Below are 23,831 nucleotides of genomic sequence, written 5' to 3'. Positions count from 1 at the left end.
AATCTGTCAACCTTTTGCTTGTGAAACCCGGTGGCTGCTGTCACAGGACGTCCAACTCTTTGTTTGTTACGCAAGTCAGATGTTCCCGCCTCAACACCTTTAAACTTACTCGCCCAACGAGGCACAGGACTCACATCCACACAACCCCCACAAACAGCTTGCATTCTCGGATGAATCTCCTTTGGGGTGACACCTTTTGCTGTCAAGAATTCAGCACGTTGCTTAAGTCTGTGCAGGATTCCATACTTTGCACTTCAACAACACAACCGTTCAATGCTAAGGCTTTCCACCAAATAGAACTAACTGTAGAGGAGAGTCTACTGAACAAGCCAGGACCTGCCGCAGACCAGGACAGCCATCTCTTGAGGAGTTACGAAGGTGGAGGCATTACTTTTCATTCAACCCTCATATCTATCTATCTATCTATCTATCTATCTATCTATCTATCTATCTATCTATCTATTTTTCCCGCTTCTATCATTTCAGAAGAAGCAATGGGAGAAAAACACAAGGGTGATGGTTATGCTCCCCTAAAAAGCACATTCTAAGCCAAGTGTTCAAGTGTGGATAGTGGTTTGGGACTTTGGAGGCCTAGGTTCAGATTCCCATTCAGCCACGGAAATTAATTAATTTGGGGCCACAATGAAAGAGGCCACATCTGATATCATTCCCTGTTGTTTGTTTCCAGAGTCAGCCGTTTCCTTAATGTGTTTCTTCAGGGAAGACGCTTTCTTCCTCAGCATTTAAAGTTGCACATAAAGATGGAGAGATATCCTCCGCATGTACATATATAGGTTCCTTTAGGGAGTGGGAAGAACTTTTTCACAGACTAATTGAGGTTGCAACGGAGATGTCTGAGCTCAGAACCAAAGCATCGGATGCAAAAACGCCAGACCACAGGAACATGGATAAAGGTAAGACATCCAGCTGTCTCCATTTGGGGCATTTATTCTGATTTCGAGATTCATCCCTGACTCCATCTCATCCTCGAACTCAAGGCAGTGTCCATGTGCAGACGGGGAAGCCTTAGCATTGAACGGTGGTGTTGTTAAAGTGCAAAGTATGGAACCCTGCGCAGACAGGGAAGCCTTAGCATTGAACGGTTGTGTTGTTAAAGTGCAAAGTATGGAACCCTGTGCAGACGGGGAAGCCTTAGCATTGAACGGTTGTGTTGTTAAAGTGCAAAGTATGGAACCCTGTGCAGACGGGGAAGCCTTAGCATTGAACGGTTGTGTTGTTAAAGTGCAAAGTATGGAACCCTGCGCAGACGGGGAAGCCTTAGCATTGAACGGTTGTGTTGTTAAAGTGCAAAGTATGGAACCCTGCGCAGACGGGGAAGCCTTAGCATTGAACGGTTGTGTTGTTAAAGTGCAAAGTATGGAACCCTGCGCAGACGGGGAAGCCTTAGCATTGAACGGTTGTGTTGTTAAAGTGCAAAGTATGGAACCCTGTGCAGACGGGGAAGCCTTAGCATTGAACGGTTGTGTTGTTAAAGTGCAAAGTATGGAACCCTGCGCAGACAGGGAAGCCTTAGCATTGAACGGTGGTGTTGTTAAAGTGCAAAGTATGGAACCCTGCGCAGACAGGGAAGCCTTAGCATTGAACGGTTGTGTTGTTAAAGTGCAAAGTATGGAACCCTGTGCAGACGGGGAAGCCTTAGCATTGAACGGTTGTGTTGTTAAAGTGCAAAGTATGGAACCCTGTGCAGACGGGGAAGCCTTAGCATTGAACGGTTGTGTTGTTAAAGTGCAAAGTATGGAACCCTGCGCAGACGGGGAAGCCTTAGCATTGAACGGTTGTGTTGTTAAAGTGCAAAGTATGGAACCCTGCGCAGACGGGGAAGCCTTAGCATTGAATGGTTGTGTTGTTAAAGGGCGAAGTATGGAACCCTGCGCAGACAGAGAAGCCTTAGCATTGAATGGTTGTGTTGTTAAAGTGCAAAGTATGGAACCCTGCGCAGACGGGGAAGCCTTAGCATTGAATGGTTGTGTTGTTAAAGGGCGAAGTATGGAACCCTGCGCAGACAGAGAAGCCTTAGCATTGAACGGTTGTGTTGTTAAAGTGCAAAGTATGGAACCCTGCGCAGACGGGGAAGCCTTAGCATTGAATGGTTGTGTTGTTAAAGGGCGAAGTATGGAACCCTGCGCAGACAGAGAAGCCTTAGCATTGAATGGTTGTGTTGTTAAAGTGCGAAGTTTGGAACCCTGCGCAGCCGGTCGGTCAATGCGACTAAAGCAACGTGCAGTCATTGAATTCTTGACAGCAGATGTTGTCACCCCAAAGGAGATTCCTCAAAGAATGCAAGTTGTTTATGGTGATTGTGTTGAGTCCTGTGCGTCGTTGGGCGAGGAATTTGAGGTGGGAACATCTGACTTGCGTGACAAACAAAAAGTTGGACGTCCTGTGACAGCAACCACCGAGTTTCACAAGCAAAAGCTTGACAGATTGATTCAGGATGATTGTCGTATCACTCAGGCAGAAATTTCAAGCATCATCGGCATTTCACAAGAACGTGTGGGTCACATTAGTGCTTTGCTTGGCTGTTGGAAGATCTGTGCATGACGGGGACTGTGAGACGCCGGTTGCGGAAACAGAGTGTTGACTTCTTCCGTGACGGCTTCAGAAAACTTGTTCATCGTTGGCAGAAATGTATCCAATTGTCTGGTGATGATGTGAAAAAGTGAATAGTGGTAGTTAAAGTGAATAAAGTGAATAGTGGTAGTTAAAGAGCACTTTCTAAGGATTATTTCTGCATTTGATTTATTAAAATATTCCCAGACAAACCCAAGTAACGAAGGTGGAGGCATTACTTTTCATGCAACCCTCGTATCTTCAATGTATTGTCGAAGGCTTTCATGGCCGGAATCACAGGGTTGTTGTATGTTTTTCGGGCTGTGTGGCCATGTTCCAGAAGTATTCTCTCCTGACCTTTCGCCCACAACTACGGCAGGCATCCTCAGAGGTTGTCATACCTCACAACCTCTGAGGATGCCTGCCGTAGTTGTGGGCGAAACGTCAGGAGAGAATACTTCTGGAACATGACCATAGAGCCCGGAAAACATCCAACAACCTCGTATCTTCGTTTTGAGATGACAGCTTTTCATATGTGATTCAAAAGGTATGTCTATTGTTTCCAAATGCCGGCTGAGATCTTTTGGCATGGCACCCAATGCGCCGATCACCACCGGGACCACCTGCACTGGTTTCTGTCAGAGTCTTTGAAGTTCAATCTTGAGGTCCTGATAGCGGCTGAGTTTTTCCTGTTGTTTTTCGTCAATGCGACTGTCACCTGGGATGGCAACATCAATGATCCAAACCTTTTTCTTTTCCACAACTGTGATGTCTGGTGTGTTGTGTTCTAGAACTTTGTCAGTCTGGATTCGGAAGTCCCACAGTATCTTTGCGTGCTCATTCTCCAATACTTTTGCAGGTTTGTGATCCCACCAGTTCTTTGCTGCTGGGAGGTGGTACTTGAGGCATAAGTTCCAATGGATCATTTGGGCCACATAGTTGTGCCTCTGTTTGTAGTCTGTCTGTGCAATTTTCTTACATCAGCTGAGGAGATGATCAATGGTTTCGTCGGCTTCCTTGCACAGTCTGCATTTTGGGTAATCAGCTGATTTTTCAATCTTGGCCTGAATTGCATTTGTCCTGATGACTTGCTCCTGGGCTGCAAGGATAAGGCCTTCTGTCTCATTATTATTATTATTATTATTACTATTATTATTATTATTATTATTATTATTATTATTATTATTATTTACTTATGATGACATCTCAACCTCTGAGGATGCCTGCTACAGATGTGGGCGAAACATCAGGAGAGAATGCTTCTGGAGCATGGCCACACAGCCCGCAAAACTCACAACAACCCAGTGATTCTGGCCATGAAAAGCTTTCATGAAAGCCATGAAAGCCTTCGACAGCACATTTACTTATTGCTTGGTTCCAAGATCTTCAAAACATTGTAATTTACTTATTACTTAATTCAGTGGATTGTTGGCATCGGCTCGAGTTTAGACTCCCTCCAAGAGCGTTGTGATAGATTCCCAGACTATGAAGCAGAAGAGAAATTCAGCCAGGATTGTATATGGTTTCATTTATCCACGTGTCCTCTCTAGGCATGTTCCAGGTCCTCCGTCATGACTCTTATGATCCAGATGCTCCTTTGAGCCAAGTATTTTCTCTCAATGTGAATAAACCAGATCTTGATCTTTTGTTTCCCCACAAATGTATAGGAAGACGTGGTTCATACCATGGACCTAGCTATGATTCTCCAGTGGATGCCATGAGAGGTAAGTCGGGCCGATATTTTCTACCAGAATCAGGTTCCACTTCCTTATATCCAACAAAATACATCCTTGTCTTGAAGATCCTGATACTCGACTTTGTTTCCGCAGGCCCCAGAGAAAAGCTGATGTACGTACTGTGCGTTTTAACCGGAACCAAGTCTCGGGAACCCGACTATTTGGCCACGGTGGACGTGGATCCGGAATCGCCATATTATTGCCAGGTGAATTTTATTTTATACCAAAATTAGCTGTGCCCGGCCACGCGTTGCTGTGGCGAAGTATGGTGGTATGAGAAATAAAGTATCTTATATTATCTGCTTAGAACTGGATTATATGAGGCCCCTTCTACACAGCTGTATAAAATGCACACTGAAGTGGATTATATGGCAGTGTGGAGTCAAGATAATTCAGTTCAAAGCAGATAATATAAGATTATAAATGGGTTATATAGCTGCGTGGAAGGGCCTTGAGTCTGCACTGCCATATAATCCAGTTAAAATCAGATCATCTGTATTTTATAGGCAGTGTGGAAGAGGCCTAAGTGAGGCCTAACTCTGCCTGTCCCCTGGGCTGAGTGGGTTGCTAGGAGACCAAGTGGGTGGAGCTTAGCCTTCTAACTGGCAGCAAAAACAATTATTCCTCTCCCTCTAATTAGGACTATATTTTTCTTTTCTTTTTGTTGTATGAACGTAGAGGCACGGATGAGGGCTTGTGCTGCCAAGTTTAGTGTTTCTGGGTTGTGTTGTTTTGTTGTTTTGTCCTAGGCCGAAATTTCATTACCCTTTTCTATATATAGATAGCCTTTATACCTGGCATTGCTTTCTCTCTTCTCCAGCTCTGAGAAAGCCAACCTCACAATGTCTCCAGGGCCAAAATTTGGCAACTCTCCTTGGGCAGGCTGTCTTTGTGGCTCTTTCTTTCCTTCCTCTATTTCCCTCATACACTTTTCCCCCCTTTTCTACACCACACACACACTCTCCTTGGAAAGAGAGTTGTGTGAGGCGTGCAGGCTAAGAAAGCACACAACCCTGCCAGTGCCTGCAGCTGAGTGCCTCTTACTCAGAGGAAGAGGCGCTCAGCTGCAGGTACTGGCAGATGTGCATGCTTTCTGGGCCTGTATGCCACACACACACACACTCTTTTCAAGGCAAGAAGGCACATTCTGGGAGTCGCTTGGCTGCAGGCAAAAGCAGGCTTGGAGATCGGCTCCAGCTTGCTTTCATGTTGAGTTGCTTTTCATGCAGGGAAGGAGCTTCCCGTTTCGTGCCTCCGAAGTAACGAAAAAAATGGGAGAAACGAATTCAACACATAACTCTAGTGCAGTGATGGCCAACCTATGACACGCGTGTCAGCACTAACACGCCTAGCCATTTTTGCTGACACGCTGCCGCATGCAGATTGATTGGATGACTAATGTCTTTTGTGGCCAAATTTGGTGTGATTTGGTCCAGTGGTTTTGTTGTTTACTTCATGGGAATTATGCATATATATACACACACATTCTATTATTATTCTATTATTATTGTAGCATATTATTATATTATTGCAATTATATTATTATTATATTATTCATTATTCATGATTACATTTGAAACTACAACCGAGAGAAATCAGCGTGGAAACTGCAAGAGGTACCTTAGATTGTTGTACATGGAAATAATGATAGTAAATAGTTTTTGATGTATTAAATACAGTCACATATTACAATTATATATTTTTGTTATTTAAACTATATATATTGTGAAATTATGGTTTTTTTCTTCAAGTGACACACCACCTAAGTCATGCTAGGTTTTTTGGTGAATCTTGACACACCAAGTCCAAAAGGTTGCCCATCACTGCTCTAGTGCTTGGAAGTTTTTCCTCTAGTTTTGAACCTTAGAAGCTAGTGGTAGTTGGGGTGGAGGAGTTAAGACATTGCTAGACTTAGGCATGATGGAGCTGTGCCCGTCTGCCCTTCTCTCCTTCCTGAGACAGTGGCAGTTGGGATGGAGTGGGAAATTTTTCATCCACTGGCTGGATATTTAGCGAGTTGTCCCAACCCGTATTTGGTCATTCGCTAACCTCTCCCATATTATTTTTCAGCAAAAATCTTTGGATGTAAACAATCCAAGGATCATTTGTGTGCTTAACAAGGCTGGGGTGGGCGAGAAATGACTTCTTTCATAGGAGTGGCATTGACATGGAGCACCCAAATGAAATACAACCAAAAATCTAAGCCTAAATAATCCCTGTATTTATATTTAGCAGGCTAGATTTTCCAGTCTGTCTTCGGTCCTTCTCTGACCCTTCCTCGCCTGATTTTCCAACACCATGTTCTCCTCGTCTTCCCGACAGGTCATCCACCATCTGCGCATGCCTTACTTGGATGACGAACTCCATCACTTGGGTTGGAATGCCTCCTGCAGCTCTTTTGGGGATACTAGCATTGAGCGCAACTGCCTCATCCTCCCGTGCCTGGGCTCCGGCCGTATTTATGTGGTGGACACGGGCTCCGACCTGTGTGCTCCCAGCTTGCGCAAAGTACGTAAGGGATTCGTAGAGTGAAAAGGTCAAGATGCATCTACGCTGTTGAATGTATACTGTTCAACACGACATTATATAGTATGGCTCAGTGCTGAAGTACTGGCACACTTATAAACCTTGCAAAACTGGATTCCATAGCATTGAGTTAAGATAATCCGAATGGCATCTGTAATGAAGTATGAATTTTGGTTTACAGATGTTATGTTTAATTGTGTGTTTATGTTTTAAAAGGGTAAGTATTACAGTTATTGCATCTCAGCACTCAGAGGCTGGTTGCCATGGAGAAGTAAGCGGAGCCAACTGCCGTTTAGTTGAAGAAAGTGCAGAGTTTAAAAAAGAAAGTCAGTCTGTGCTCTGATGAGGCACAGGGAAGATTGATCCTAGGTTGAGGGGATCAAGGAGACTCAATTGTTCATTTTGTGTCGGTTTTAAATAAGTTTGGTGACTTATTTAATGTAGTCTGTGTCCTGGAAAGTCACAGAGAATCTGTGATAGTATATCATAGGGGTGACTGTGGTTTGAAGTCACTGGATAGTCCAAGTTTCAGAATTTGGGAACCAATCCCAGCTGGACTCACAGAGATCCATTGAAGTAACAGTTAGAAAGGAGCAGAGGAATAGGTTTTAACTATTTTAAGTAAAAGAAGTGATACTTTAGAGAGTTTGATTCATCTCATTCTAGTATTGTAACTGTTAATAAGAATACCTCTAAGTGAAACATCTTTTGTAACCACTAAGCTCTGTGCCTGAATAAACTTGTTATTGTTCTTCCAACATCTAAGCCTCTGTCACATATATTCTAAACCAAGTTACGCTACCATCTAAAGTGAATAAGAAGAAGAAAGAAAAAAAAGAAAGATCTCCTCCCTGAGTCTTTGGTGGTTGCGCATTACTGAAATAGGTGGCACCTCCTTGCCAATTGGTGGTTGCCACGTTACAAATTGGTGGCAGTGGTGGGTTAAAAAGATTCCCCCTGCCTGAAGGAGCCTTAGACATTATTAGTTCTTCGCAGCATCAAACAACATTAATGCTATAATATCAAAGAAGCACCCTTGACCTTAAGGAAATGGGCCTTATATAGGACAGAATGATTAAAACACCCGTTTTCTCTCTCTCCAACCTCTCTCCAGGTCATTGAACCCCGAGAAATCATTAAGAAATGCAACCTGAGTTTCTTGTACAGCTCGCATTACTTTGGCAACAGGGAGGTCATGATCAGCGCCATGGGAGACGCATTTGGCAACAAAAGAGGTATTGGAGGCATAGATGCCCATTTGGGAGTCCAATTCGCCCTCTTCAATAGGGGAAAACCACACACACAAAAACCCTAAACCAACCAGTATTCTAATAGGCCACCTGCCTTGAATCCCAAACCTTGGGATGAAATCAGGACATAAATAGTAATATAGTGTTCGCTCGCTACTTTGCGGTTCACTTTTCGCTGTTTTGCAGGTTCTTAATAAATACTAAAATAATAGTATAAATCAGGGGTCCCCAAACTAAGGCCCTAATCATAACCTAATTTGGTGTTTAATAGGCTTCTCCTTAATCCCTCATTATCCAACATATTCGCTTATCCAACATTCTGCCGGCCCGTTTACGTTGGATAAGTGAGACTCTACTGTAATATTAATTATATGTTATATATTACATATAATAGTACAGTATAATGGAATAGTTCAATATAGTAATATATAATGCTAATATTGTGTTGGGCCCCTGGTGGTGGCGCAGTGTGTTAAAGCGCTGAGCTGTTGAACTTGCGGACCGAAAGGTCCCAGGTTCAAATCCCGGGAGCGGAATGAGCGCCCGCTGTTAGGCCGAGCTCCTGCCAACCTAGCATTTCGAAAACATGCCAATGTGAGTAGATCAATAGGTACCGCTCCAGCGGGAAGGTAACGGCGCTCCATGCAGTCATGCCAGCCACATGACCTTAGAGGTGTCTATGGACAAGGCCGGCTCTTCGGCTTAGAAATGGAGATGAGCACCAACCCCCAGAGTCAGTCACAACTGGACTTAACGTCAGGGGAAAACCTTTACCTTTACCTATAATTGTATAGTTCAATATCTATATATAGAAAAGAATGATGGAATCCCGGCGACCGACAAAACAACAAAACTAAAGGCTCCCCAACCTCGAAATTTGATAACACAACCCATCATCCATGCCTCCAGGTTGATACAACAAAAAGAAAAGAAAAATAAAGTCCTAATTAGAGGGAGCGGAAGACTTGTTTTTATCCAATTGCTGCCAGTTAGAAGGCTAAGCTCCGCCCACACATGACCTTGGAGGAGTCTACGGACAATGCCGGCTCTTTGGCTTAGAAATGGAGATGAGCACCAACCCCCAGATTCAGGGAAAACATTTACACTTTACCTTAACTACTACCAATCCCTCAATACTTTATTTCCCATACCACCAGACTTCGCCACAGCAACGCATGACCGGGCACAGCTAGTAGTAATATATAATGCTAATATTGTGCTATGGTAATAATATAATATATTGTATGTATATCCAGCTGTTCTGAGTCCCCTTTGGGGTGAGAAGGGTGGGATATAAATGTAATAAATAAATGTAGTAAATGAATAAATAAATAATTTTAGACTTAGGCTTGCCCAAAGTCTGAAATGACTTGAAGGCACAACAACAACAATCCTAATTAACTTGACTATCTCATTGGCCAGAAGCAGGCCCACACTTCCCATTGAAGTCCTGATAGGTTTATGCTGGTTACAATTGTTTTCATTTTTAAATATTGTATTGTTCTTTCGTTGTTGTTGTTGTTTCACTACAAATAAGACATGTGCAGTATGCATAGGAATTGGTTCGGGGTTTTTTTTTTCTTCAAATTTCAACAGTCTGAAGGATTGTGGACCGGCCCTCTGCTTTAAAAGTTTGTGGACCCCTGGTATAAATCATAAAATAATATTATAAATGCTTCTTTCTTTTTCCTTCCTAAGGAGAAGCCTAAGGAAGGGAGAGAAAAGGAGAGAAAAGGAGGCGGAAGCAGCTTTGTTTTCGCCACACAAGGCAGCGGCGGGAGCGTACATGCGTGTGCTTGAGAGGCGAGGAGGGGACAGAGATGCTACTTGCAAACAACACAAATATAGTGTCCCTACTTCGCGGATTTCCACTTATTGAGGGTGGTCATGGAACGTAACCCCCACGATAAATGAGGGAGCACTGTATTGCTCTTCGCAAGCACATTGCCTTCTGACTCCAGTGGTCCCTGTTTTTCTGTTCCCAGGTGGACTTCTCCTTCTGGATCCAAAAACCTGGGAAGTGAAAGGGACCTGGGAGTGTCCAGAAGACAGACCCATCCAGATGTGTGACTTCTGGTTCCAGCCGAGGCACAACGTCCTGATCAGCACCGAAGGGGGGGAGCCCAAGTTCATTATCGATGGGTTCAACCCAGAAAATCTGAGAAAACGTAAGTGCACCCATGTGAAAGGGATCGAGGAGTCCTATTAGACCACAAGCTAAACACAAGCCAAAAGTGTGGTGCAGCAGTAGAATAATCCAATGCAATTCTAAACTCTATGAACAGGAGGATAGTGTCAAAATCAAGCCCTACTTGAGTCCGCTTTCTTCAAAGCTCATTTGGAACAATCCTAGATTCTGTTTGTCCACAGGGCGCTATGGCCATCACCTCAACGTCTGGGACTTGACCACCCACCGCCTCCTCCAGTCAATTGACCTGGGTGAAGATTCGGCCCCAATGGAGATCCGCTTCTTGCACAACCCCAACTCGGTCCACGGTTATGTGGCCTGCCCCTTGGAAGGCTCCATCCACCATTTCTTTAAAACAGAGGTGAAAAGGGGAAAGGGTGGCCGTGAGGCAAGTCGATTGGTTGTCAAAGTCTGAAACTTGGACTATCCAGTGACTTCAAACCACAATCACCCCTATGATATATTATCACAGATTCTCTGTGCCTTTCCAGGACACAGACTACATTAAATAAGTCACCAAACTTATTTAAAACCAACACAAAATGAACAATGGAACAATTGAGTCGCCTTGATCCCCTCAACCTAGGATCAATCTTCCCTGTACCTCATCAGAGCACAGACTGACTTTCTTTTTTAAACTCTGCACTTTCTTCTTCTTCTTCGTAATAATAATAATAATAATAATAATAATAATAATAATAATAATAGGGTTGGAAGAGACCCTTTGGGCCATTTAGTCCAACTCCTTCTGCCTTTGTGCACCAAAAGCACAAGCAAAGCACCCCTGACAGATGGCCACCCAGCCTCAATGTTGTTATTGTTGTTATTATTATTATTATTATTATTATTATTATTATTATTATTATTATTAATAAAGAGGGTTGGAAGAGACCCCTTGGGCCATTTAGTCCAACCCCCTTCTGCCTTTGTGCACCAAAAGCAGAAGCAAAGCATCCCTGACAGATGGCCACCCAGCCTCAATGTTAATAATAATAATAATAATAATAATAATAAAAAAAAATAATAATAATAGGGTTGAAAGAGACCCTTTGGGCCATTTACTACAACCCCCTTCTGCCTTTGTGCACCAAAAGCACAAGCAAAGCACCCCTGACATATAGCCACCCAGCCTCAATGTTAATAATAATAATAATAATAATAATAATAATAATAATAATAATAATAATGGTTGTAAGAGAAGAAGAGATCCCTTGGGTCATTTAGCCCAACCACCTTCTGCCTTTGTGCCGTGGGGGCCGGATAAATAGATTCGATGGGCCGCATCCGACCCCCGGGCCTTAGTTTGGGGACCCCTGGCTTAGTGCCTCGAGATCTGGGTTTGGATCCCTATTCCGCTTTGGAAACTGAGGCAAAGACAAATCCCCTCCAAGAAAAACCGTGGGGAGGACATTCATTTTTCTGTCCACCTCACCGGTCCATTTGGTTTTCCCTGCAGGACGGATGCTGGGCGGCTGAGAAAGTGATCCAGATCCCGAACAAGAAAGTCTCCGGATGGATCTACCCCGAAATGCCAGGTTAGCAGCAATTTGGAACTTTAGTATTATCAGGGTAAATGTATGTGGAGCAATGAATTGAAACGGCAAGAAAAGAATTTCCACGTAATCATTAGGAAGAATGTTCTGACTGGAAGACCAGTTCGGCAAAGGAACACACTTCCAAGGAGTCCAGTGGAGTCTCCTTCTCCGGAGGTTCTGAAGAACGGACTATCGATCAGATAGCTTTATTTTGGGAGGGCTTGGCTTGTGTATTCTAACCTGGCAGAAGGGATTTGAACTGGTTGGCCTTTGGGTCTTCCTGTGACTCAGCGATCCTGCTTCTCCTCCAGGGCTGCTCAAGAATATTGTCATTTCTCTGGACGACCGGTTCCTCTACTCATGCAACTGGATACATGGCGATGTCCGGCAATACGATATCACCAACCCACACTGTCCCAAACTGGTTGGGCAGGTAAGCTTGCAACCTTTCCTATTCAGATGTTTCCAGGTGATGGATCCCATTGCCACTGTTGTGAACTACTCCTCTATTTATGTGGAAGAGATAGAACAGGCTGAAGAGGTAGCACTTGGGGATTCGGAGCCAAGTGTTGAGGAAGAAGAAAGTGAGGAGTGTTAGTGTGTTCTGTTGTATCAAGATTTTGCTGTTGGGTAAAGCATTCCAGCAGCACATGGGTTAAGCTCAAGCCAGCTTGATTGATTGCCCACAGGACCAATAGGTCAGGGCTTCTGTTTGAACTGTTTGATCGGAACTTTCATCATGAACTGAGGAATGCAGGAGGTGTCAGCAAGTACTGATAACAGCCTTGCCTAGCGGAGAAGAGCCATGTGTCTGGAGAGTTATGGCTTTCAGTAATTGTATATATCTTGTATAATATAGCAATTAGACCTGCTGGGATCAGCAGTAAATACAGTAGAGTCTCACTTATCCAAGCTAAACGGGCCAGCAGAAGCTTGGATAAGCGAATATCTTGGATAAAAGGAGGGATTAAGGAAAAGCCTATTAAACCTCAAATTACGTTATGATTTTACAAACGAAGCACCAAAACATCATGTTTTACAACAAAATTGACAGAAAAAGTAGTTCAATACGCAGGAATGTTATGTTGTAATTACTGTATTTACGAATTTAGCATCAAAATATCACGATATATTGAAAACATTGACTACAAAAATGGCTTGGATAATCCAGAAGCTTGGATAAGCGAGGCTTGGATAAGTGAGACTCTACTGTAATGACTAAGCTGTCGTTTTGTTGATGGCATTTTTGTTGCCGCATCAGGTGGTCCTTCGGATGAGCAGACGGAGAGAACTGACTCATCAAATCAGTCAGGGCAACAGATGATTGATTTAACTCCCAATCCCAGCATCCCCTGACAAGGAGGACATGCTACAATTCCCTACATTTTTAGAACGGCAAAGGAAGAAAGGAGAAGAAACATTTCGCCCTAGAAATATCTGTGCTGGGAGCTCAGGGCTATAAATTAGCAGCAAAGCCAGTAGTCAGTGCTGGCAGCAACCGACCTACTTGTTGTGTTTGTGTTCCAGTCTCCATACTACAGTTCCAGCACTGGCTTTGCAAAAGACTTCTTGCCACACTATTGTTCCTGTATATTGCGCACCTTTTTTGCCAAAGACTCTTGCTTCTGTCTTCTGTGAAGACTTGTGCCAAAGACTTTTTTTCATGTCTGTTATAAGACCTTGCATTGAACTTTACCTTCTATTTACCGCTGTTTGCATCATTATTATTATTATTATTATTATTATTATTATTATTATTATTATTATTGTATGGCGCAGCAAACAAGATAGATATGCTGGATTTCGTATCACAAAACCACAAGTCGAACACTTCCCAAGTGTCTAGGACTGTGTGATGTATTTTCGGATGATGCGCTCAGATCCCAGTAGGGTGGCCTTTTGCAGTTGGCAGATCGTGATTTTGTCAATGTCTATTGTTTCCAAATGCCGGCTGAGATCTTTTGGCACGGCACCCAATGTGCCCATCACCACCGGGACCACCTGCACTGGTTTCTGCCAGAGTCTTTGAAGTTCAATCTTGAGGTCCTGATAGCGGCTGAGTTTTTCCTGTTGTTTTTCGTCAATGCGACTGTCACCTGGGATGGCAACATCAATGATCCAAACCTTTTTCTTTTCCACAACTGTGATGTCTGGTGTGTTGTGTTCCAGAACTTTGTCAGTCTGGATTCGGAAGTCCCACAGTCTCTTTGCATGTTCATTTTCCAATACTTTTGCAGGTTTGTGATCCCACCAGTTCTTTGCTGCTGGGAGGTGGTACTTGAGGCATAAGTTCCAATGGATCATTTGGACCACATAGTTGTGCCTCTGTTTATAGTCTGTCTGTTCAATTTTCTTACAGCAGCTGAGGATGTGATCAATGGTTTCGTTGGTGTCCTTGCACAGTCTGCATTTTGGGTCATCAGCTGATTTTTTTTATCTTGCTGAATTGCCTTTGTTCTGATGGCTTGCTCCTGGGCTGCAAGGATCAGGCCTTCTGTCTCCTTCTTCAGGGTCCCATTTGTGAGCCAGAGCCAGGTCTTCTATTATTATTATTATTATTATTATTATTATTATTATTATTATTATTATTATTAATGGCCTTTGTCCTGATGGCTTGCTCCTGGGCTGCAAGGATCAGGCCTTCTGTCTCTTTCTTCAGGGTCCCATTCGTGAGCCAGAGCCAGGTCTTCTCCTTATTATTATTATTATTATTATTATTATTATTATTATTATTATTATTTTGCCGAACTGAAGCTTTTTTGATTAGCTTTGCTCATGTTGTAAGGCTGTTTCTGGAGCAAAACAGAACAGCCTCAGGCTGCTGGCACGGGATGGTAGGGCCTGGTGTCTCAGCCAAGAGACTCCCATTTCTTTGACACTGTTATTTTTACTGCTTTACTGACCTTGTCTCTTCGGGACCTTTAGGTGTTTGTGGGGGGCAGCCTTGAGAAAGGCGGTCCTGTAACTGTCCTCGAGGATGTGGAGCTGGACTGTCAACCCGATCCCTTTGTGATCCAGGTAAGGTCAATGATGTACCAGACAGATGTGGGATTTGGATATAGATCAAAACGGGAAGAGGCTGCATAGAAATCCGGACTTCTAAATCCAACACTCACTTTGGATTTGCTCCATGACATTCAATACTTTGTTTTGAGAAGGTTTGCAGAGAACCCCGCCCCCTCTTTCCGTGTTTCGTAGTCCTTTTTACATGTTTCCTAATCCTGGGGTTATTTCTTTTCCGCTGTCTTCAGGGCAAGAAGGTCCAAGGAGGGCCTCACACGCTGCAGCTGAGCTTGGATGGCCGCCGTCTCTTCGTCACCAACTCTTCTTTCACACCCTGGGACAAACAATTTTACCCCAAGCTGTTTAGGTAAGAGTGACTTTGGGCGAGTCACACTCTTTCCACCTCAAAGGAAGGCCTCTGACCACAACCAGCTCTAAAGCAGAGGTCCTCAAACTTTTAAAGCAGCGGGCCGGTCCACAATCCTTGAGAATTATCATTTGAAAAAAAAAATATGAACAAATTTCTATGCACACTGCACATGTCATATTTGTAGTGCAAAAAACAACAACAATGAAAGAAACATACAATATTTGAATATAAGAACAATTTTAACCAACATAAATCTATCAGGATTTCAATGGAAAGTGTGGACCTGCTTCTGGCCAATGAGATAGTCAAGTCAATTAGGATTGCTGTTGTTGTTGTGTGCCTTCACGTCATGTCAGACTTTGGGCGAGCCTGAGTCTAAAATTATTCATTTATTTATAATAATAATAATAATAATAATAATAATAATAATAATAATAATAATAATAATAATAATAATTTTATTCTTATACCCCGCCCCATCTCCCCGAAGGGACTCGGGGCGGCTTACATGGGGCCAAGCCCGAACAGAACAATAAAAACAAAACAATAAAACCAATCAATCAGACAATAAAAGCAAGTCATAAAAAACCACATACAAGATAAAGTGTTAAAATCATGGATTGGGTTCAAAGAATCTAGGCCAAAGTGCTAAAGTGCAAATATATCTACATTTATTTACTACATTTATTTACTACATTTATATCCCACCCTTCTCACCCCAAAGGGACTCAGAGCAGCTGTATGTACAAACAATATATTATATTATTAGCATAGCACAATATTAGCATTATATATTACTATATATTGAACTATACCACTGTACTGTAATATTATATGTAATACTAGCTGTGCCCGGCCACGCGTTGCTGTGCCGTTGTCTGGTGGTGTTGGTGAAAAATTGTTGAGGTAGTGGTGGTATTGAATGTCTGTTGTATGGTTATCTTTATGTTTAGTATGCACACTGAAGTGGATTATATGGCAGTGTGGAGTCAAGATAATCCAGTTCAAAGCAGATAATACAAGATTCTAAATGGGTTGTATAGCTGTGTGGAAGGGCCTTGAGTCTACACTGCCATATAATCCAGTTAAAATCTGATAATCTGTGGAAGAGGCCTAAGTGAGGCCTAGAATCATAGAATCATAGAATCATAGAATAGTAGAGTTGGAAGAGACCTCAAGGGCCATCTAGTCCAACCCCCCGCTAAGAAGCAGGAAATCGCATTCAAAGCACCCCCGACAGATGGCCATCCAGCCTCTGCTTAAAAGCCTCCAAAGAAGGAGCCTCCACCACGGCCCGGGGGAGAGAGTTCCACTGTCGAACAGCCCTCACAGTGAGGAAGTTCTTCCTGATGTTCAGGTGGAATCTCCTTTCCTGTAGTTTGAAGCCATTGTTCCGTGTCCTAGTCTGCAGGGCAGCAGAAAATAAGCTTGCTCCCTCCTCCCTATGACTTCCCCTCACATATTTGTACATGGCTATCATGTCTCCTCTCAGCCTTCTCTTCTGCAGGCTAAACATGCCCAGCTCTTTAAGCCTCTCCTCATAGGGCTTGTTCTCCAGACCCTTAATCATTTTAGTTGCCCTCCTCTGGACGCTTTCCAGCTTGTCAGCATCTCCCTTCATCTGCGGTGCCCAAAACTGGACACAGTATTCCAGGTGTGGTCTGACCAAGGCAGAATAGAGGGGGAGCATGACTTCCCTGGATCTAGACGTTATTCCCCTATTGATGCAGGCCAAAATCCCATTGGCTTTTTTAGCTGCCGCATCACATTGTAGGCTCATGTTTAACTTGTTGTCCACGAGGACTCCAAGATCTTTTTCGCACACACTGCTGTCAAGCCAGGCGTCCCCCATTCTGTATCTTTGATTTCCATTTTTTCTGCCGAAGTGAAGTATCTTGCATTTGTCCCTGTTGAACTTCATTTTGTTAGTTTCGGCCCATCTCTCTAGTCTGTCAAGATCGTTTTGAATTCTGCTCCTGTCTTCTGGAGTGTTAGCTATCCCTCCGAGTTTGGTGTCATCTGCAAACTTGATGATCGTGCCTTCTAACCCTTCGTCTAAGTCGTTAATAAAGATGTTGAACAGAACCGGGCCCAGGACGGAGCCCTGCGGCACTCCACTTGTCACTTCTTTCCATGATGAAGACGACACATTGGTGAGCACCCTTTGGGTTCGTTCGCTTAGCCAATTACAGATCCACCTAACCGTAGTTTTGTCTAGCCCACATTTTACTAGTTTGTTTGCCAGAAGTTCGTGGGGGACTTTGTCGAAGGCCTTACTGAAATCTAGATATGCTACATCCACGGCATTCCCTGTATCGACCCAACTCGTAACTCTATCGAAAAAAGAGATCAGATTAGTCTGGCATGACTTGTTTTTGGTAAATCCGTGTTGACTATTAGCAATGACCGCATTTGTTTCTAAGTGTTTGCAGACCACTTCCTTAATGATCTTTTCCAGAATCTTGCCTGGTATTGATGTGAGGCTGACCGGACGGTAATTGTTTGGGTCGTTCTTTTTTCCCTTCTTGAAGATAGGGACCACATTCGCCCTCCTCCAATCTGCTGGGACTTCTCCTGTTCTCCAAGAACTCTCGAAGATGATTGCCAGTGGTTCTGAAATAACTTCCGCTAGTTCCTTCAGTACTCTTGGGTGTAGCTGATCTGGCCCTGGGGACTTGAATTCGTTTAGAGTGGCCAGGTGTTCCTGGACAACTTGTTTCCCTATTTGGGGTTGGATTTCCCCCAATCCTTCGTCCATTCCATGTTGCTGAGGTTGAAGATGGCTTTCTTTTTGTGAGAAGACCGAGGCAAAGAAGGCATTAAGCAGTTCTGCCTTTTCCCTATCCCCTGTCACCATCATCCCATCTACTCCTTGCAGTGGCCCTATCGCCTCCTTTTTCTTCCTTTTTCTACCAACATAAGCAAAAAAACCTTTTTTGTTGTTTTTTATGTCCCTGGCAAGCCTGAGCTCATTTTGCGCTTTAGCCTTGCGAACCTTTTCCCTACAGGAGTTGGCTATACGTTTGAATTCTTCTTTGGTGATTTCTCCCCTTTTCCACTTCTTGTGCATGTCACTTTTGAGCTTTAGCTCAGTTAGAAGTTCTTTGGACATCCATTCTGGCTTCTTTGCACTTGTCTTATTTTTCTTCTTTGTTGGCACTGTTTGCATTTGCGCCTTGAGTATTTCACTTTTGAAAAACTCCCATCCATCCTTAACTCCCTTGTTTTTTAATATCGGCGTCCATGGAATGCCGCTCAGTAATTCCTTCATTTTTTGGAAGTCAGCTCTCTTAAAGTCCAGAATGCGTGTTTGACTTGTCTTAGTTTCAGCATTCCTTTGTATTGCAAACTGCAGGAGCACATGGTCACTTGCCCCTAAGGATCCAACCACTTCAACTGTATTGATCAGGTCTTCCACATTTGTTAAGATTAGATCAAGAGTTGCTGATCCCCTTGTTGCCTCTTCTACCTTCTGGACCATAAAATTATCTGCAAGGCAAGTGAGGAATTTGTTGGACTTTGTACTCTTGGCTGAGTTTGTTTTCCAGCAGATATCGGGATAATTGAAATCGCCCATGACTACTATATCTCTTCTTTGTGCCTGTTTGGTCAGCTGTTGACAGAAGGCTTCATCAAGTCCTTCATCCTGACTCGGAGGTCTGTAGTAGACACCCACGACAAGATCTTTTTGAGTCCCGGTTCCCTTGATTCTTATCCAGATGCTTTCAAGCTGGTTTCCCGGATTACAGTCTTGCATTTCTTCTGCAACGTAACTGTTTTTGACATATAAAGCTACTCCCCCTCCTCTCCCCTTTGTTCTATTTATGTGAAAGAGGTTATAGCCCTCAATGGTTAAATTCCAGTGATGGGAGTCATCCCACCAGGTTTCAGTGATGCCTATGACATCGTATGTGTGGTGCTGTGCTAGGAGTTGGAGTTCGTCTTGCTTATTTCCCATGCTCTGAGCATTAGTGTAAAGACATGTAAGCCCCTGTGACCTCCCCTCGAACTGTTTATTTGGGATTATTGTGCTCTCTGTACTTGGTCCTTGCTGTGTTTGTGCAGCCCTCCGTTTAGCCTTACGGCGGTTCCCTGTGGTCGTGGGTAATATAGTGTTCGCCAGGCTGTTGTTCCCCTCCCCCAGTGGATTTAGTTTAAAGTGCGCCTGATGAGGTTTGTGAGTCTGTGTGCAAAAAGATGTTTTCCTACTTGTGTGAGATGCACCCCATCGCTTGCCAGTAGTCCATCCTCTTGGAAGAGTAGACCATGGTCAAGGAAGCCAAAATGCTCCTCTTGACACCATTTTCTGAGCCAGTTATTGACCTGTACTATTTTTCCGGCCCTTGTAGAGCCATGTCCTACAACGGGGAGGAGGGATGAAAAGATCACATGTACATTATACAGTTTTAGCTTTGTTCCCAGAGCTCGAAAATCATTTGTGATCTTTTGAAAAGTATGCCTAGCGGTGTCATTGGTACCTACATGAATCAACATAAGGTGGGGAGGGTGATGGGGCTTTAGGAGCCTGCTGAGCCTCTGAGTGATATGGTGTATTTTTGCCCCCGGGAGGCAGCATGTTTCTCGAGCCATCCCATCCGGTCTGGAAATGATGGCTTCCGTTCCTCTAAGGAGGGAGTCACCTACTACCAAGACCTGTTTCCTTTGAGGATTGACAGGGTCCCTTTTGTGCAAGACAGTGTGTATGTCCCCTGAAGAGTGTTCCTGTTGAAGTGAATCATGTAGGTGTAAAGTGTTGTCCTCCTCCTCAACATCCCCAGTGCATTCATCAATGACAATCCATTGAGATACATCCGAGAGCCCATTACTCTCCCAAGGATGTTCCTGTTGCTCCTGGTCTATGATTGGGGATGGAGCATTTGCATGATTACATAAGTGTGACTGTGGTGATGCACTGTCCCTGTCAGGGCTATCCCCTGCGCATTGATCCAGGATGGTCCACTGAGTGGTATCTAAGAAACTGTGGTCCTCCACAAGATGTGTTTCCTGATTGTATGTTAATGATGTAAGAATTTCAAATCTGTTGTGTAAATGCAGCTGAGCAGAGGAGTTCTGCGGAGGCTGCCTGGTCCTGCGTCTCCTTCTATGGGTGACCTCCTTCCAAGCCTGAGGGTTGTCTACCTTTGAGTTGATCTCCCCATAAGGTTCCTGATCATGGTCTTGGTGGTGTTGGTGTGATGCAGGCTGCTGATCTACAGCAGCGTGTTGTGCAGTGTCCAAGAAGAGCTCGAGTGCCTGAATGTCCTTAAGGGTCTTAATACGGTGCTCGAGCTGTTGGATCCTCTGCTCCATCAGAGTCATCTGTTTGCATTTGGAGCAGATGTAGTTGTCTAGTTTTTGTGTGAAAAAGCGGAACATGCCACAGCTGGTGCATGTGATGGGAATGTTTTGCTTTTGTTGCATCTCTTGGTGAGCGTGGTGGCCAAGTGGGATCTTTGTACAGTTAAGTAATATGCACGCACTTTATGTGCAGACTGCAACAAACCACGTCTTTGTGTATTTGTTTATGTTGCTTTGTTTCCTGTATGTACTGCAAAGGATAGTTAGTAAAGGTGCCTTTTTCACACAACAGTCACACAACAGTTAGACTTTGACCACAGGAGCCAAGCCCACACTCAGTTTAAAATCTTAGCCAAATCTTAGCCAAATCCTACCTGAAGCCAGGGAGCAAAAATGTCCTCCTGCTTCCTCTGCTTCTGCGAGAACCAACTGCCCTTCTGGGATCAGGCTCTGGCAGAAACTCACACTGGCAAATAAAGCTTTCCCAGAAACTCAATTAACAGGGGACAATGCCTGCTGTCAATCAACTTAAGTACCTGGCTCTCTTTCAACACAACAGTCACACAACAGTTAGACTTTGACCACAGGAGCCAAGCCCACACTCAGTTTAAAATCTTAGCCAAATCCTACCTGAAGCCAGGGAGCAAAAATGTCCTCCTGCTTCCTCTGCTTCTGCGAGAACCAACTGCCCTTCTGGGATCAGGCTCTGGCAGAAACTCACACTGGCAAATAAAGCTTTCCCAGAAACTCAATTAACAGGGGACAATGCCTGCTGTCAATCAACTTAAGTACCTGGCTCTCTTTCAACACAACAGTCACACAACAGTTAGACTTTGACCACAGGAGCCAAGCCCAAACTCAGTTTAAAATCTTAGCCAAATCTTAGCCAAATCCTACCTGAAGCCAGGGAGCAAAAATGTCCTCCTGCTTCCTCTGCTTCTGCGAGAACCAACTGCCCTTCTGGGATCAGGCTCTGGCAGAAACTCACACTGGCAAATAAAGCTTTCCCAGAAACTCAATTAACAGGGGACAATGCCTGCTGTCAATCAACTTAAGTACCTGGCTCTCTTTCAACACAACAGTCACACAACAGTTAGACTTTGACCACAGGAGCCAAGCCCAAACTCAGTTTAAAATCTTAGCCAAATCTTAGCCAAATCCTACCTGAAGCCAGGGAGCAAAAATGTCCTCCTGCTTCCTCTGCTTCTGCGAGAACCAACTGCCCTTCTGGGATCAGGCTCTGGCAGAAACTCACACTGGCAAATAAAGCTTTCCCAGAAACTCAATTAACAGGGGACAATGCCTGCTGTCAATCAACTTAAGTACCTGGCTCTCTTTCAACACAACAGTCACACAACAGTTAGACTTTGACCACAGGAGCCAAGCCCAAACTCAGTTTAAAATCTTAGCCAAATCTTAGCCAAATCCTACCTGAAGCCAGGGAGCAAAAATGTCCTCCTGCTTCCTCTGCTTCTGCGAGAACCAACTGCCCTTCTGGGATCAGGCTCTGGCAGAAACTCACACTGGCAAATAAAGCTTTCCCAGAAACTCAATTAACAGGGGACAATGCCTGCTGTCAATCAACTTAAGTACCTGGCTCTCTTTCAACACAACAGTCACACAACAGTTAGACTTTGACCACAGGAGCCAAGCCCAAACTCAGTTTAAAATCTTAGCCAAATCTTAGCCAAATCCTACCTGAAGCCAGGGAGCAAAAATGTCCTCCTGCTTCCTCTGCTTCTGCGAGAACCAACTGCCCTTCTGGGATCAGGCTCTGGCAGAAACTCACACTGGCAAATAAAGCTTTCCCAGAAACTCAATTAACAGGGGACAATGCCTGCTGTCAATCAACTTAAGTACCTGGCTCTCTTTCAACACAACAGTCACACAACAGTTAGACTTTGACCACAGGAGCCAAGCCCAAACTCAGTTTAAAATCTTAGCCAAATCTTAGCCAAATCCTACCTGAAGCCAGGGAGCAAAAATGTCCTCCTGCTTCCTCTGCTTCTGCGAGAACCAACTGTGCCTGTCCCCTGGGCTGAGTAGGTTTCTAGGAGACCAAGTGGGCGGAGCTTAGCCTTCAAACTGGCAGCAATTGGATAAAAACTGTTATTCCTCTCCCTGTAATTAGGACTTTATTTTTCTTTTCTTTTTGTTGTATCAACCTAGAGTCGTGAATGATGGGTTGTGTTGTCAAATTTCGAGATTGGGGGGTCTGTAGTTTTGTTGTTTTGTCCGCTGCCCTGATGCCATCACTCTTTTATATATATAGATATAACATATAATTTAATATTATTATATGGTATTATTATTAGTATTATATTGTATAACATTATATTTTTATCAATATTATATGTATATATAATATATTATTAAAACTGATATAAAAATATTATATTATAAAACGGAGGGCGGGGGCCAGGTAAATGTCCTTGGAGGGCCGCATCCGGCCCGCGGGCCGTAGTTTGGGGACCCCTGCTCTAAAGCCTTATGATAAGGCACACAACTGAACGGCACACAATTTTGACTTTTTCCACACATAATTTTTTTTCCAGGGAAGGTTCGGTCATGCTCCAGCTGGACGTGGACACCGTGAAGGGCGGCCTTTGTGTAAACCCGAACTTTCTGGTGGATTTTGGGCATGAACCATTCGGTCCGGCTCGGGCGAAAGAGATGCGTTACCCCGGCGGGGATTGCACCTCCGACATCTGGGATTAGCGTGCATGCTTTCCAAGCCGTCTACAAATCGGCACAATAGTCACTCAAGAATTGGGATCTCTGCAATACTTTTTTGTCCAATGCTTTCTATCGTGACTTGTAAGAAATAGCAACCTTCTTCAAACCTCCACTAGTTATTTGTTAGGTATATAACTCAGATTGCTTACTGTATCATATATGTATTGATTTGCAGTTTTTCTTTAACTCTTTGTTGTGGGTGGGACTGCCGACCATGTGATCAGGTCTGGGCTTGTACAGGACTCAGACTCCATTTTAGAAACAGTATGTTTCAGACTTCAATGCAGAAACTGTATGTTTTAGACTCCAGCAAGAACAGTATGTGTACAGACTTCAGTAGGAACTGTATGCTTAGAGACTCCATTGGACATTCAGACTAGACAGAGACTCTATTAGACTCTCAGAACAGAGAGATGCTTTAGATTATGGACTATTGATTCTAAGAATTATGCCCTGTGTTACCTAAACAGAAAAACTACTTCAAATCCTATATGTAACTGGACTGATATGCACAGTACCTGTATGCTGAATACAAGAAGTTTGTGAGTAAACCTCTTTTAAAGAAGTCTACTTATTTTTGTCTCTTGAGATTATGATTTAAAGTCAAATATATATGTA

General features: G+C 43.7%; 1 protein-coding gene across 1 annotated transcript; it reads left to right on the top strand.

The window, feature by feature from the left end:
* Positions 1–693: 693 nt before the first annotated feature.
* LOC100563172 (methanethiol oxidase) lies at positions 694–23,783 on the top strand. The gene is made up of 12 exons (XM_062965076.1): positions 694–914; positions 4,239–4,295; positions 4,401–4,513; positions 6,630–6,815; positions 7,948–8,068; positions 10,069–10,251; positions 10,454–10,632; positions 11,728–11,806; positions 12,118–12,239; positions 14,732–14,824; positions 15,058–15,176; positions 23,033–23,783. The coding sequence occupies exons 1-12, from the start codon at positions 851–853 to the stop codon at positions 23,193–23,195; spliced, it is 1,479 nt and encodes a 492-aa protein (XP_062821146.1). The 5' UTR covers positions 694–850; the 3' UTR covers positions 23,196–23,783.
* The last annotated feature ends 48 nt before the right edge of the window (positions 23,784–23,831 follow it).

This window comes from Anolis carolinensis, unplaced genomic scaffold (genome assembly GCF_035594765.1).
Source record: "Anolis carolinensis isolate JA03-04 unplaced genomic scaffold, rAnoCar3.1.pri scaffold_14, whole genome shotgun sequence".
Lineage (NCBI taxonomy): Eukaryota > Metazoa > Chordata > Lepidosauria > Squamata > Dactyloidae > Anolis > Anolis carolinensis.
The sequence above is the reverse complement of the archived record's forward strand: the minus strand, read 5'-3'. Positions and strand labels throughout refer to the sequence as shown.

What these genes read in the sequence shown, in the direction of transcription:
- LOC100563172 (XM_062965076.1), top strand. Translation starts at nt 851, where the DNA reads ATGTCTGAGCTCAGAACCAAAGCATCGGATGCAAAAACGCCAGACCAC. An exon ending in AATCGCCATATTATTGCCAG is followed by an intron (nt 4,514 to 6,629) that starts GTGAATTTTATT and finishes TCTTCCCGACAG; the next exon opens with GTCATCCACCATCTGCGCAT. An exon ending in TTTTACCCCAAGCTGTTTAG is followed by an intron (nt 15,177 to 23,032) that starts GTAAGAGTGACT and finishes TTTTTTTTCCAG; the next exon opens with GGAAGGTTCGGTCATGCTCC.